This window comes from Amaranthus tricolor, chromosome 3 (genome assembly GCF_026212465.1).
Source record: "Amaranthus tricolor cultivar Red isolate AtriRed21 chromosome 3, ASM2621246v1, whole genome shotgun sequence".
NCBI classification, from domain to species: Eukaryota; Viridiplantae; Streptophyta; class Magnoliopsida; order Caryophyllales; family Amaranthaceae; genus Amaranthus; species Amaranthus tricolor.
In genome coordinates, this window is record NC_080049.1 from 28,852,021 (window position 1) to 28,866,126 (window position 14,106).

The following is a 14,106-nucleotide window of genomic DNA, read 5'->3' on the forward strand; positions in this document are numbered from 1 at the left end:
TAACATTGTGAATTGCTCACTTGCCCACTGTTACTATTAACATCATTCCATTTGATAACTTTTTAAGTTTATTTTCTACCTTATAAACAAACCATTATTAGTAACAGAGAACAATCCTCTACCTTATAAATAAATATATTGATTCCGTTAAATGAACCACTATTATTTTGGCAATATATTGATTTCGTTAAATGAACCACTATTATTTTGACTAATATTTTTCAAAAACTCTTTTTTTTTTTTTTACCCTTTGAGTTTCCGACTAGAGTTCAAATATAAATCCAATTAGATTTCTACCCAAATTCCACCCATATAATAGGGTTCATGCCTCAAGGCTATGTAATGGGTGGCGTGTATTTGCCGTTAATCTACCCCGAAATTTGTCGTAGATATTGTCACTGTCAGAAGTGAGGAATGCTTGAGCTCCACATAAACAAAACCTAAAATTTTAATTTCTAAAAAATAATGGCTGCAAAGGCTTGCCAATCACAAAAAATACCAGAATTAACTGACGTAATTTTCCATCATGATCATAACCCAGATTTTTATATACCAAGAAGGAGGAATGTTGTAAATTTTTATGCAAATCTTAGTTTTTTACATTCAAAACAGCTTTAATCAGATGTTTCCCAGAACTTACTAAAATTATCCCCTTTTAGTGGCACAAGAAAATGGCAACAATTGCTGCAAGTAGGGTGGGATTAGGGCAAATCAACCCTTCTTTTAAAACCCTTAACCCCAAAAATTCCCACTCTTCTTTCTTGGGAAAACCTATTTACTTTAAACCCAAATTCAGTTCTTCATCTACCTTAAAATCTAAGAGAAAATGCTTGATTTTTGCTGCTGGGTCTGAGTTTTTCGACCCGATTCGAGACCTTTTTCTGGGTGTGGGAGTTGGGCTTCCTTGTACTGTTATGGAGTGTGGAGACATTATTTATAGAAGTACTCTTCCAAGGTCAGATGGGTTAACACTCACTGTTCCTGGAGTTATATTGGCTTTGGGGGCTGTTTCTTACCTTTGGGCAACACCTGGTGTGGCTCCTGGATTCTGGGATATGTTTGTGCTTGCTTTTGTTGAAAGAATTTTCAGACCCACCTTCAAAAAGGTCTTAAATTTGTGGGATTATTGTGATTTTGAAGCTTTAGGGTTTGCATTTGTTTCATTTGGATATGGTACTTAATTTTACTGCTTTTCTGTTGTTTTGTTGACAGGATGATCTTGTTTTGGGGAAGAAATTGGGAGAAGGAGCTTTTGGAGTTGTTTATAAAGTTTCGTTAGCCAATACCTCAAAGCCCTCTATGAAGGTACTTTAGTAATGGAGTCTCTAATAATTGAGAATTCTTGACTGCTATGCTTTATATTACCATATTTTGTATGTAAAACATTGATTGATGGTTTTTGATGTTATATACTTATAAGGTGTTTGGTATGAGAAGTGGAAATGATGGGTAATGGTATTGTTAAGTATTATTGTTTGTTATAAAGAGGGTTAATTGTATGAGAAGAGTGAGAGAGTAGATGACGAGAATGAGTTTGCTTGTTTATTTGATGTCATTGGTGTAACTATTAGACTATGAAACATAACCTGGGGCCTCAACCATTAATTTAAGTTTTTGGTTGAATTGGTTTCTTGACATGGTATCAGAAGCCTACATGACAGAAGGTCATGGATTCGAATCTCATCCACTCCTCATTTCGAAGTAAAATATTTCACACCAGGTATTCGGATAGCCTGTTGTATCCACGCTTCTATCCCAAAGGGCTTTCGTGTGAGGGGGTCGTGTTAGAGTATATAACATATCCTGGAGCCTCCTTCCTTAGCTTAAGTTTTTGGTTGAATTGGTTCCTTGGCAATTACAAATTAAAGGAATTACTTACGGCTAAGTAATGGAAACATCCACACAACTAAAACAAACATTAGGTAATGAATGTGCTTATTTGATTTCATTTCTAACCCTCCAAAAAGAGCTACCAAACACCTCCTTAGCGTTAATGACTATAGTTCTTTATAGATTGTTTTTCTTGCATATGAATTATCTTGTAATATTGTGTATGATTATTTTCAATTTGTACTTACTGCAGTGCCATGAGGTTTTGTAGATTTCTTTTATTTAACTTTGGAGGGAAAAGAATACTGTTAACTTAAATACTAAAATGTGTTCATTTTCGTATGAAAGGAAGGTGATTTGGTCTTAAAAAAGGCTACCGAGTATGGTGCTGTAGAAATCTGGATGAATGAGCGTGTGCGGAGGGCATGTGCTATTAGTTGTGCTGATTTTTTGTACGGTTTCAGGGAGGTACTTTTGTTTTCTCAAGTAGCTTAATTTTATAGCCTGCTTACTGTTGGTGTGCAACTGCATTTTTTTGTTATGATGGTCTATCTTTTTTAGCTATTGTGCTAAATGTACTTTCTTTGGACATGTCCTAGAGTTCTAAGAGAGGAGATGAATATTGGCTTTTATGGCGTTTTGAGGGTGAGTCAACACTGGCGGATTTGATGACGAGCAGGGATTTCCCATACAATGTTGGTAATCTGTCTCATATGATGCATTATGACATAAGTAATTGTTTTTCTTCATATGTCTGTTTCGATGGTTGTATTTACATTGGTAGTTCCTGGAGACTCAATTTTTGAAAATTTTGATGTTTTTATCTATCAGTATCTACACATGTTTGAAAAACACAATATTATGTACTGAGAAACTACCTGTATGAGTTCCAAGTTTGACTAAAATGCAAAAATGTGGTAATGATTGCGATCATGGTACAAACACGGTGATGTGGTAGCTTCTAGTGATAAGGTTAGCGTAACGCCAAATATTGATTGAAAGAATGAGATAGCCCTTGAAACGACCCAAAACACAATTTTTTCACAACTTTGAAACATGGGAAATATCAGTTTCCTTTTTAGTAAGCCTTTACAATGTGGCCAATGTGATGTGTTGCAACCTTGTTCTTGACTATGGTTTGACTGCCAATATGAGCTTTCTGACTTGGTGAATTCATGAATAGATATGAATACATGACCTTTATGTCTTGGGCACGATGCGTATGCTTATTTAATCTATGTGTGTTACTTCTTCAAGTGATGAAATACATTTATACACTTGGTTGATTCAATACGAAAGGATATTGACGCTTGTGATTGCTTCTCAAGCATGGTTCACTTATTGTCTGTTCAATATTAGTGACATCGGCATTTATATGTGAAATAAGTTTGTGTTTGGCATATAAGTGTTTTGAGGCCTTTTAGAGAATACTCTAATTAGGGGGGTGATTGTTAAAATGTATAAAGTTTAGTGATCGGTTCCCCTAGAGCTGTTATGATATGATGCATGGGGATAGGAGTGCATCATTCCGTGTGCAATGGTATGTGTTTACTCAGTCTTTGGTAAAAATCTTTTTTTCGGTAAAACAAAATTTTTATATCACCCATTGGAGCAAACAACAATACAATAGAGGAGTTGCAACCCCTAGCCAAAGAAACAAACTTTAAACCACAAAACTACAGGACAAGGAACAAGCTCTAAGCTCATAAATTCTCTAACCAATAAGCATTATTCCTCGATGTTCTTTTTCTTCTAAACCATTCAACCTCATACCAATTTCAGACTTAATTTGTTGAACAATAAACTGATTTCTGTGGACAGTTGCATTCCAAAGAGCCTGATTCCTAACCACCATATCCAGTACACCAAACCCCGTACAGCAGCATACAGCACGTTCTTCTTTTATTAGAACCAACTTTCTTGCATCTTTTAATCTAAGCATCAAGGTTAAAACTATCCTTAAGACCCCCCACCCCCACGGTTCCATCCCCCATTTCATCACTTCCTGCAGTTTCACCCCAAAGGACATTGGAGGAGAAGTGATGCACTGATCCAGTACTATCATGGCAGATAGGGCACGAAGCATCAGTAACCAGACCCGAAAGAATTATCCTATGTTTAGGCTCAGATAGTCTGCTCCAGATCGCTTTTGCCCAACCCTGTTGAGCTCTCTTAGAATGCATCAGATTAAACATTCCGTTGACAGAATAAGAAGGCTTCAGTAATTCATGCTCCAGGTTCAAATCCTGCAATTTGATATTGCACAGCTGTTTTACAGACCAATTGACATTGGTCTTTGCATCAAAATCCATCCAATATCCATCTCTAATGTACTTCTCATGTACCCATTTGATCCATATAAAATCGTCACAAGAATCAGTGCATCTGATTCCCAAACTCCATTCCTTTTTGGAAGAGCTTACAACTGAATCAAGCCACATTACAAGGAGTCAGGTACTCATGACCTCCATGCCAAAGAAAGTTCCTACAAACAGCATTCATGTGAAGAATATCCTTAGGAAGGATAATCAACTCTCAGGAAACATAATTGATCAATTGGACTTTACTGCATAAGCCTACTAGTCCAAGTTTTAATTCTTCAGGTAATTCTATCAGGTATCAAACAGCTCTTCCCCATCTTTTTCTTAAACTTAGGGGAATTTGGTAATTCCTTGATACCTGAAAGGTAGTTTTCCCCTAACAAACCCAGCCTCATCAATATTATTCACCACATTAGGATACTTCATATTCCAACAATAAAAGCAGCAGCTTTAGACTCATTAACCCTTAAACTAGATATGTTAACAAAAATTTTAAGGCCATTAACCATAAGAGAAATAGACGTCTTGGAGAAAATAATAAAGTCATCAGCAAAGCAGAGAGGTGATTAATAGCCAAGGACTTGCACTAATGATGGAATCTAAATAGATGTGACTTTCAGCTGACTTAATAATTTAGAATAATTTTCCATGCACATCACATATAGGAGAGGAGGCATACGGCCACCTGATTAAGACATCTCTTGACCTGAACAAGTTTAAAAAGGGACCATTGACTAAGACAGAAAATCTTGTTGTAGCAACACAATTCCAGATAGCTTTTACCGAGGGATCAGGGAATCTTAGAGCAATAAGCATTTCATACAAAAAAATTTCAATCTATACACACCTTTTTAAGATCAACTTTGAGTAGACAACTAGAAGGGCAATCTTCCTCTTATGATTCTTTTCAAGCTCTTGGCAAAACAAAATATTATGCCTAATATTCTTACCCTTAAGGTCCCTAACGAATAGGAAATAATATCAAGCAGAACTTTGCTCACTCTCACACAAATCAACTTAGTAATGCATATAAGGAAAGTATTGCAACAAGTAATAAGCCTAAAATTAGTAACAGTAACACCAATTACTGAATCCTGTTGTTGGCTGCGTCGTTTAAGGCATCATCCAAGAATCTTGTTCCTCGTCCATGACACACAAATCCACCCTTCTTGTGAACCTTCTTGCCTCGTTCAAGGCACCCTTCTTGTACTCATATCTTTAAGTTCTTTGTTGCTCCATCACCATGGCACATCAAAGACCCCCTTCATTGCTTCCTTGAAGCCCCACCATTGAATGCACTCAACCCCCTTGCACTCCCATCATTGCTCACAACATGGTGTGCCTTGGCTTGAGTCATTTGGTCATCAACATCACCTCCAAGCATAGGTGATTTTGCACTTGCACTAACTCGAAACATCATTAGTTGACCTACCAAACTCTTACATCCCTATTTCATTTTGAGAAGGCCTCTTTTGTTGTCGGGGTGTTACAAAATAGGAGTAATTTGTGGTTAGGATTATTATGAGAAAACAAGTCAAAAGTTGAAAGTTTGTTCACTTTCCTATATTAAGAATTGTTTTTTAGTAGACCTCTGAATAAGTTTCCTGGGTGCTTAGTTTTTGGACTGCAACTATTAAATTGTTGTGACATGTCCTAAATCACTTTTTTCGCCTTGCAAGTTGTCCCAAACACTGAATTTCTTGGGATTTCAAAACATTGATTCGTTCTGAGATGTTTGGTGATTTTAACTTCTTTAATAAAATACTTGCTGAAAGTGATTGCAATCCGAATATCAAATGGATAATAAAAGTTGGATATGTAGCATACTGATCATCAGAAATGAATAGTTGCTAGTGCCTAGCATCATTGCCTATTATGCTTCGAATAGCACACTTGCTCAGGTTATATTGTATAGTTGTTGCTATTTCTGAATGCATATTGGGATAAATTATTTTGACTAATGAACGTCATTCATATAAAATGCCGTGGTATGATCGACAATCATTTGTGTGGTTACTTGGTTACATGATTTATAGGTTGAAACAATAATCCTTGGAGAGCGGCAGAACTTGCCCAAAGGAATAGAACGTGAGAATAGAATTATACAAACAATACTGAGGCAACTTTTATTCGCATTGGATGGTCTTCACTCAACTGGAATTGTTCATAGAGATATAAAGCCCCAGAATATAATTTTCTCTGAAGGTGATGCTTCATGAGTACGCTATGCTTTGTTGGTTCTGATTTCTGTCTTTACTGATTTGCTTTATTCCTCTTATTAATTTTTTTCCAGGTTCTCGCACATTCAAGATTATTGATCTGGGGGCTGCAGCAGATTTACGAGTAGGCATCAACTATATTCCTAAAGAGTTCCTTTTAGACCCAAGGTGAATACCATTCCCAGTATATCGTATCTCCTGGTTAGCCTATTGGTTTTGGTTTAGGATTGGACCCGCATGGTTCCTTCAAATTGATGCAATAGATGTCATAGTGTAAAAATGCTTTAACGGTCGTGATTGCGTAACGGGAATGATGATGCGTTCATGGGAGTGATGGGCTTATCTTAACGCCTAATCATAAGATATCCCTTGATGCGACCTTGATTTTAAAATCTTTACAACGCGGCTGATGCGATGTGGTCTTGTTTTTACACTATGATAGAGGTGTCATGTGCAACATATTTAAGTTGTCGTATCATATTCATACTGTTAAAATTTAAAACTTGAGCAAAACATTCCATTTCATGAGAGCAAAACCAAAATGGGTTTGTTATTTTGTTCCATCTTTGTTTTGGATGATGTAGTCTCTTATCATCCCTAGTCCTTGATACCCGTTGAGTTTTTAAAATTATTATGTTGGGTTTTATGGTCAGATATGCTGCACCAGAGCAATACATCATGAGCACTCAAACTCCATCAGCACCATCACCTCCTGTGGCCACTGCACTTTCCCCAGTCCTATGGCAGGTTCTGTTAAATATATGAACTTTTGACATTTAATTGAACGCCTTATTATTTTTAATTTAATTTTTATGCTGTAATATGGCTGTTGACGTTACTGAAGTTTTTGTGCTTAACAGTTGAATTTACCGGATAGGTTTGACATATACAGCACTGGCCTCATGTTTCTACAGATGGTAAGAATCATGACTTTTTTTAACTGAATGATAGAAATATCATTGGATGAGAAACCTAAACAATTTATAAGCAAATGTTGTTCATGCATGCTACTTTTTAGCAGTCCTGCACGAAAGATGGACGGAAAATATCGCTCTATAAACAGTTGCCTACTGTTTAATCATTTTGTTGTCTAGTCAGATTTCTAGCAACAATAACATGTAGATTATCTTAAAATCAGAGATACAGATACCGTCCAAACAATGGATTTTAGTCTTCAGGCCATCGGAAGATGGAGCTCTCTGGATAACCATAGATAAGTATGGGTATGGGTCTTTGAAGGTCTCTTTGGCCGCATCCTCCTTTATGGGTATGGGTTGCCGTCTTTCTCCCTCCCTAGACCCTGATCATAGTTTTTTGAGCGCGATGATGATGATGACATATTGAAACATCTCTCGAACTGGAACTCCATAGAGATGTTTGTTACTGGCCTAAAATATACTTAAGTCTTTCAAAAAATTCTTTCCGCAATCTCATCATTGGTCTTTGTGAATAATATTTTCTTTGCGCAGGCCTTCCCTTCTTTACGTTCTGACAGCAACCTTATCCAGTTCAACCGTCAGTTGAAGAGGTGTGGATATGATCTGAATGCATGGAGGAGTACAGCTGAACCACGAGCAGCAGCTGACCTTAAAAGAGGCTTCGAACTATTAGATTTAGATGGAGGGATAGGATGGGAGCTCCTGACATCAATGGTTCGATACAAAGCAAGACAACGGTTGAGCGCAAAAGCTGCCCTGGCCCACCCATATTTTGATCGAGAAGGCCTCCTAGCTTTATCCTTCATGCAAAGTTTGAGGCTACAACTGCTCAGAGCAACACAACAGGACTACGGGGAGGCTGCCAAATGGATTACTCAGTTGATGGCAAGATCAGGGACTAAAAAAGATGGCGGATTCACAGAAGCCGAGCTGCAGCAACTCCGGGTATGCATATAATGAAATGATGTTTTTTTACCGTTACTGTTTTCTAACCACTTTTTGCATAATTTCCCACAAGAAAATATAACCCTAATGCACCAATGGTGTTCTTTTATTGGCGGTCATGGGATATTCCCTAATCTAGGAAGTGTTCAAAATCAAGTGGTTTTGCTGTTCTTTGAGCAAAAGCTCCATTAGGTCTTTTTCGTTGAACCTCTTTTTCTGAGGAGTTTTCTTTTGATCTTTCTCCTTATGGGTATGGGGTTGCCACATTCCTTCCTTCCCCAGACTCCGATCATTGTTTTCTATGAACAGGATACACTGGGTAATATGATGATGATGACATTATCTTTTTCTAATGGGTAAAACCTCATTTTTCAACTGCAAATGAATGCGTTCATACCAACTTTACTGTCCCTACTCCCAACTATAACCAACATGACGTTATGTATAAAAGCCTCAAAATCAAAATTTTCAGAGAAAGCTTTATGTATTAATTGTGTTTGAAGGAAATGGAGCCAAGAAAGAAGGGGGGTGCACGAAGAAATGCTATGGCGTCGGTTCTTAGGTTGCAAAGGAAGATCATAAAAACACTGAACGAGAGCATCGATGAACTCAATCAAGGAAGGAAGAGTATGTGGTGGAGCAGATGGATCCCTAGAGAGGAATAAGAACAGTATATATAGTGAACATATTGAGTTTAAAACTACATCTATATGTTAAGTTTGTAAAGTCTATACCTGTCATATGGTCCAGAGTCCAGACTTAATAATTAGTTGGTGTCAGATTTTCTTTCTGCCTATTTTTATGGTTTCAATCATATACAGCTAGCAATCATGTACAGATTACTTGGTAGTGTATTTTCCTATGTTACTTAATTCCGACCTTCCATTGTCAGAGCAACTAAAGGGTGTAATTTCCCCATGTTTATAGATCTGTGGAAGTTTAATTTATGTGTCCAGCGTTCTCTTTCTCTACATTTATGCAAATCTATCGATGTCACTGTGACATGATTCACCTGTTAATTCACATTTTGGATCTGCGTTCCGTCCTAATGGCCAACAATGATAATAGGTCGATTTTTTTGATCCATTGCTAGAATTATGACTTTGACATTGTTGTTAAGTAACAAAAGAAATGATCAAAATTGACTCAATTTGTTCAAAATCATAGCAATCAATGACAACTCCTAACAAAAAAAATAGAATTTCCTTCCATCATCATCAGTATCATCGTTGTATTCATTGTATTTCGTCCATAGGAATATAATTAAATTTGGGTAAGAAAATAAGACAACAACTCATACCCATAAAGAAGGATGCGGTCAAAAGAGTCCTTCGGATCATGAAAGATCATCAAAAAGAGATAGTTCTACAATAAAAGGATTGAGTGCAGCCGAATCAGCAAGCTCGCATCTAACAACACACGCTTAACCCTTATCATAAATTATCTTCTTGATGAGCCTATTTTCCAACAATTTTATTATCTCCTAGGACAAATTCTTGAAGACAGCTCAATAAATGGTAGTACAAAACAAGATTTTCCAAGTATAAGGATAAGTAGCCTAGAGAAAGAGTAAAGGATAGAGGGGTTAGATCCTGTTCCAAAACTTCAAAGGGTATTGATTAAGTGGAGCCCAGTGAATAAGAAAGGCCATAAGGTACACTTAAATTCTGTCTGCTGAAATGTACATATCTCCTGTTTGGTTCATTTTCATTCAATGAATACAAAAGGAAAAAAATGAGCAATAACCTACCCACATGTGGCAACTTTGGACATATTTGGACAACTTTGAGTAATAACCCATTACTCATTGGGACCCTTATTCTATATGTGGGTCCTAGACAGTTAGTGCTGCTTCTTGTTTTGAGTTACCATTTTCCTAACCATCATCATCACCGTCTCCTATATCATCTTTGCCTAGAGGTGTCTATTTCAATGGATGTCGGGTATAATATCTCAAATCAGGTTAATTTGTCGGGTATAATATCTCAGATCAAGTTAATTTTGTTTCTTAAATTGTAGGTTATAATGTCAATTTCCTGACAAATTCATTTTGATTGTTATATACAAGTTATTTTCAGATCAAATCATGTTCAATTTCGATTAATTGGGTCAATTTTAGACGATTATTTCTATGCCTTAGCCGTTCTCTTTTGGTGACTAATTGTTTGGTCATAAGGAAAAGATGGCAAAATAAAATAATGATAGTAATGAAAAAATAAGGATGGAATCCTCTTGTCTTAGTCATCAATATGGGCATCATGAAGGACGTTGAGCCTTGACCAATCTCGTTGCAAGACGTGGATATTAGGATATGTATGTACATAAATTTTAATTAAAGATAAATGTTGCATTTGTAAAATACTTAAATCTATTGTTTAAAAAATCATATACTCCATCCATTTCAATAACTTTGTCACATTTGACTTTTTAACACTATTTACATTTACACTTAATTTGTGTTTTATTTATAATTTACAAGTTAAAATATAGTTAAATGGAATCTTGGTTGATTCATCTTAATGCAAAGATTATTAATATTAATTTTTTATAATTTTTAATTATGCACAATCAGAGATATTAAAACGTCAATAATTACTTTGGCAAATGTGCTCAAACTAAATGGGACAAAGTCGTTAAAATTGAGAGTGCTAATTAACTTTGTTGGTCAAATATTTGGAAGGTGATGTACAAGACTTAGAAACAAAATTTGTCTATTAAGGTAAATTTTTCTATAAAATTAATTTCAGTAAATTTTCATAAGATTTGTGTACAGGCTAGTCTTTTTTATAAATCGATTTTGAAACAATAAGGCATATGCAAAAGGACAAATATTGGTTTAAGACCTTCCAAGAAATGGATGATGGGAAGTTCAATACATGAGAAACGACTTTTATCGTCAAGGTCATTGGTATAAAACAAGTTAAGCTAGTGTACATTTAGTTCTAGAACGCTACTTTTCCAACGAGGTGTGTTATATGCTTCAAAACTAAATAGAAATCGGTTACTTTACCTCTTGATATCGTTCTTGTGATTCTCTATCAATGCGGATTTGTCGTGTAATGATAAGAAACTTGAATGCAGCTACACAAACTTAAATATATAATAAAAAAACGATCATAATATATTTCAAATAGATAAATGATAAAATTTTTATATATTAAATTTATATATAAAATTAATTTTATCTGAAAGGGTAATGTGAGATTTTAAAATTTTGAATTTTCTATCGTTTATTAAAGTCCATTCTTTTGACTAAAATTTGAGAATATTAAAACTTTAGTAGAAGTATGAACTAAACTTATAGGGCCGATTATCTTCTGCTGTTTTTCTATGATTGCATAGTCAAACCCGGCCAAAAGCCTAAAAGAAACCTAGCTTTTACTGTACAAATAAATGTCTTTTCCTATTGGAAAATATTGCTTGGGAATGAACTGTTTGTCCAGGAAATAAACATTTGTAATTATCAAAAATTGTCTAGTACTCTAAATACTACTCCAATCATATACTTCTTCTTTTCTGAAATACTTGTTACATTGTGGTTCTTAATACTATTTATCGTTCAAACTTATTTTATATATTATAGAATAATTTTTAGATTTGGAAGTTAAAATGTATAAATAATCAAAATATTAAATTGCGTAAAAAGCTAAATATAAGAAGTATAACAGAAAAAATGAATGATATAAATATGACTTTTTATATGCTTCGACAATTTTAAGTATCAGAAGCTCAATTCAGTCTAAAATTGTTGAAATTTTACTTGAAATAATGAAAAAAAAAAATCAAATTTCAAAATTATCGTACTAAATTTTGAAAATGTCCAATAATTTAATCGGATATATATCTACACATAAAAGCAGGATTTTTTCAATAGAGAAATATCAGTTTGTAATTCTATTTACTACTCACCTGATTTTATTAATTAACTATTTTTTAAGTGTATATTTCTACACATAAATATATAATTTTTTCAATTCTTTTTTTAATTTAACTCATTTTTAAGTATTTCAAGTTCGGGAATTCAAAAAGATACAAGTACCCAAAACTAATGGGGTGTTTGGTAAATGCCTTTTGAGTTGATTTTTTGGTTAAAGTTTAGATTTTAGTTTTTTGAATTGTCAAAAAGAAAAAAATAAATATTTGGTAAATGACTTTTTAGCTAGTTTATAAAGTTGGATTTTAATCTAAAATAAAAAGGCTAACTTTATAAGCATTTTTTTTATTTTATTTATTTATTTATTTTTTGCTTATTGGCCAAACTTATTTTTTCTTCAATAAACAACCAACAGGCAAAATCTAATTCTACCAAATATCTCCTTTAATCACTGGCTTATCCAATTAGCTTAAAAACCAACCAACAACCACCTACACTCCAGCTGATAAAAAAGTTAACTAAAAAGTTTACAGTCATTTGCTAAGCACTCTCAAAATATGTGCCAACCAAAAAGATAAAAGCCAAAAAAATAATAATTTCACATTTGATTAATATATAAAATTCTTACCTTAATATCATTTTTTTAGTTACTAATGTGAATACGTCATCCATTACAAGGAGAATTTTTTGCTATAATTATACAAACTTAATAGATGCAACTAAAAAACGAACGGAAAATAGTTTAGATGAATAAAATGATGTAAAGGTAAAATATTTATATATTAATTCATAGTGAGATTTTTATTATTTACGGTTTTTTTGCTTTTCCGTTTACTTGTTATATAGTTTTCAAAGCAAATTTTAAACCTTAATATCTCTAAATACACATGAGAAAAAAATATAAAAAATATATAATAAAAAGTATACATTAAGATGAATATAAGAAAATCTCACATAAATATATTTTACCTTTTAAATAAATGTTAAAAATATTAATTAAATTTCTTTATTTAAAATAAAATATTCCAAATAAAAGAACATTAAAAAAAACTCATAGAGTATTGAGATTTTTAAAGTAGTTATTTATTAAAAAAAACATTTATCAAACCCAAGCAATTAACATGCAAAACTAAAATTCCAATCAAATTGAAAGCCTGTCAAATCCAAATGTCACTCAGATGACAGATGTTTCCGATTTTTATATGAAATCATGAAACAATAACCACATAAAATATTGTAGATATGACAAATACTTCATATTCCTTCAAATATGGTTTGTTAATCGAGATTAACGTATCTTAATTAGCATTTCGTAGTGGCAGAATAATTTTATGTATGGTTACATTAATAATCCTTCAAATTTAAGTAACAATAACAACAAGTACAAATGGCAATGTTAACAATATTAATACCATTAAGTATTTCATAATTTTAAATTAGTCTACTGTTAAAATTTTTTTTATTACCTAAAATATAATACTCTTTAATGTTCTTTTCATTTTGAATATTTTACCTTTAGGAGAGAGAAATTTAATTAATGTATTTGAGACATATTTAAAAGATAAAATATATTCATGTCAAATCTCACTAGATTCGTTTTAATGTATACTTTTTTATAATTTTTTATCATGCGTATTTAGAAATATTGAGGTTTTAAAATTTACTTTAAAAACTATATAAAAAGTAAATGAGAAGGACAAAAAAAAACAAAAAGAGTATGTACATTTAAATATCTAAACATGTCTTTGATGTCTCAACAGTTATATATATATATATATATATATATATATATATATATATATATATATATATATATATATATATATAAAATAAAAGGACAATTTAATTTAATTTTTTCTATATAAATAATTTAGACAATTTCAATTCATTATGTCAATTTTACACACAAATATTCAAACGTTATGATCCATGTAAATTTATTTTTTTTGTTTTCAGTTTAATATTAATTTAATTTGGAG

The 14,106-nt window shown here is 33.2% G+C and overlaps 1 protein-coding gene across 1 annotated transcript; it reads left to right on the forward strand.

Annotated features, from left to right (window-relative positions):
• The first annotated feature begins 257 nt into the window (after positions 1–257).
• On the forward strand, positions 258–9,200 carry LOC130807442 (serine/threonine-protein kinase STN7, chloroplastic). The gene is made up of 10 exons (XM_057672649.1): positions 258–1,106; positions 1,213–1,305; positions 2,179–2,298; positions 2,430–2,525; positions 6,188–6,356; positions 6,445–6,538; positions 7,024–7,117; positions 7,231–7,287; positions 7,840–8,253; positions 8,757–9,200. The coding sequence occupies exons 1-10, from the start codon at positions 672–674 to the stop codon at positions 8,916–8,918; spliced, it is 1,734 nt and encodes a 577-aa protein (XP_057528632.1). The 5' UTR covers positions 258–671; the 3' UTR covers positions 8,919–9,200.
• The last annotated feature ends 4,906 nt before the right edge of the window (positions 9,201–14,106 follow it).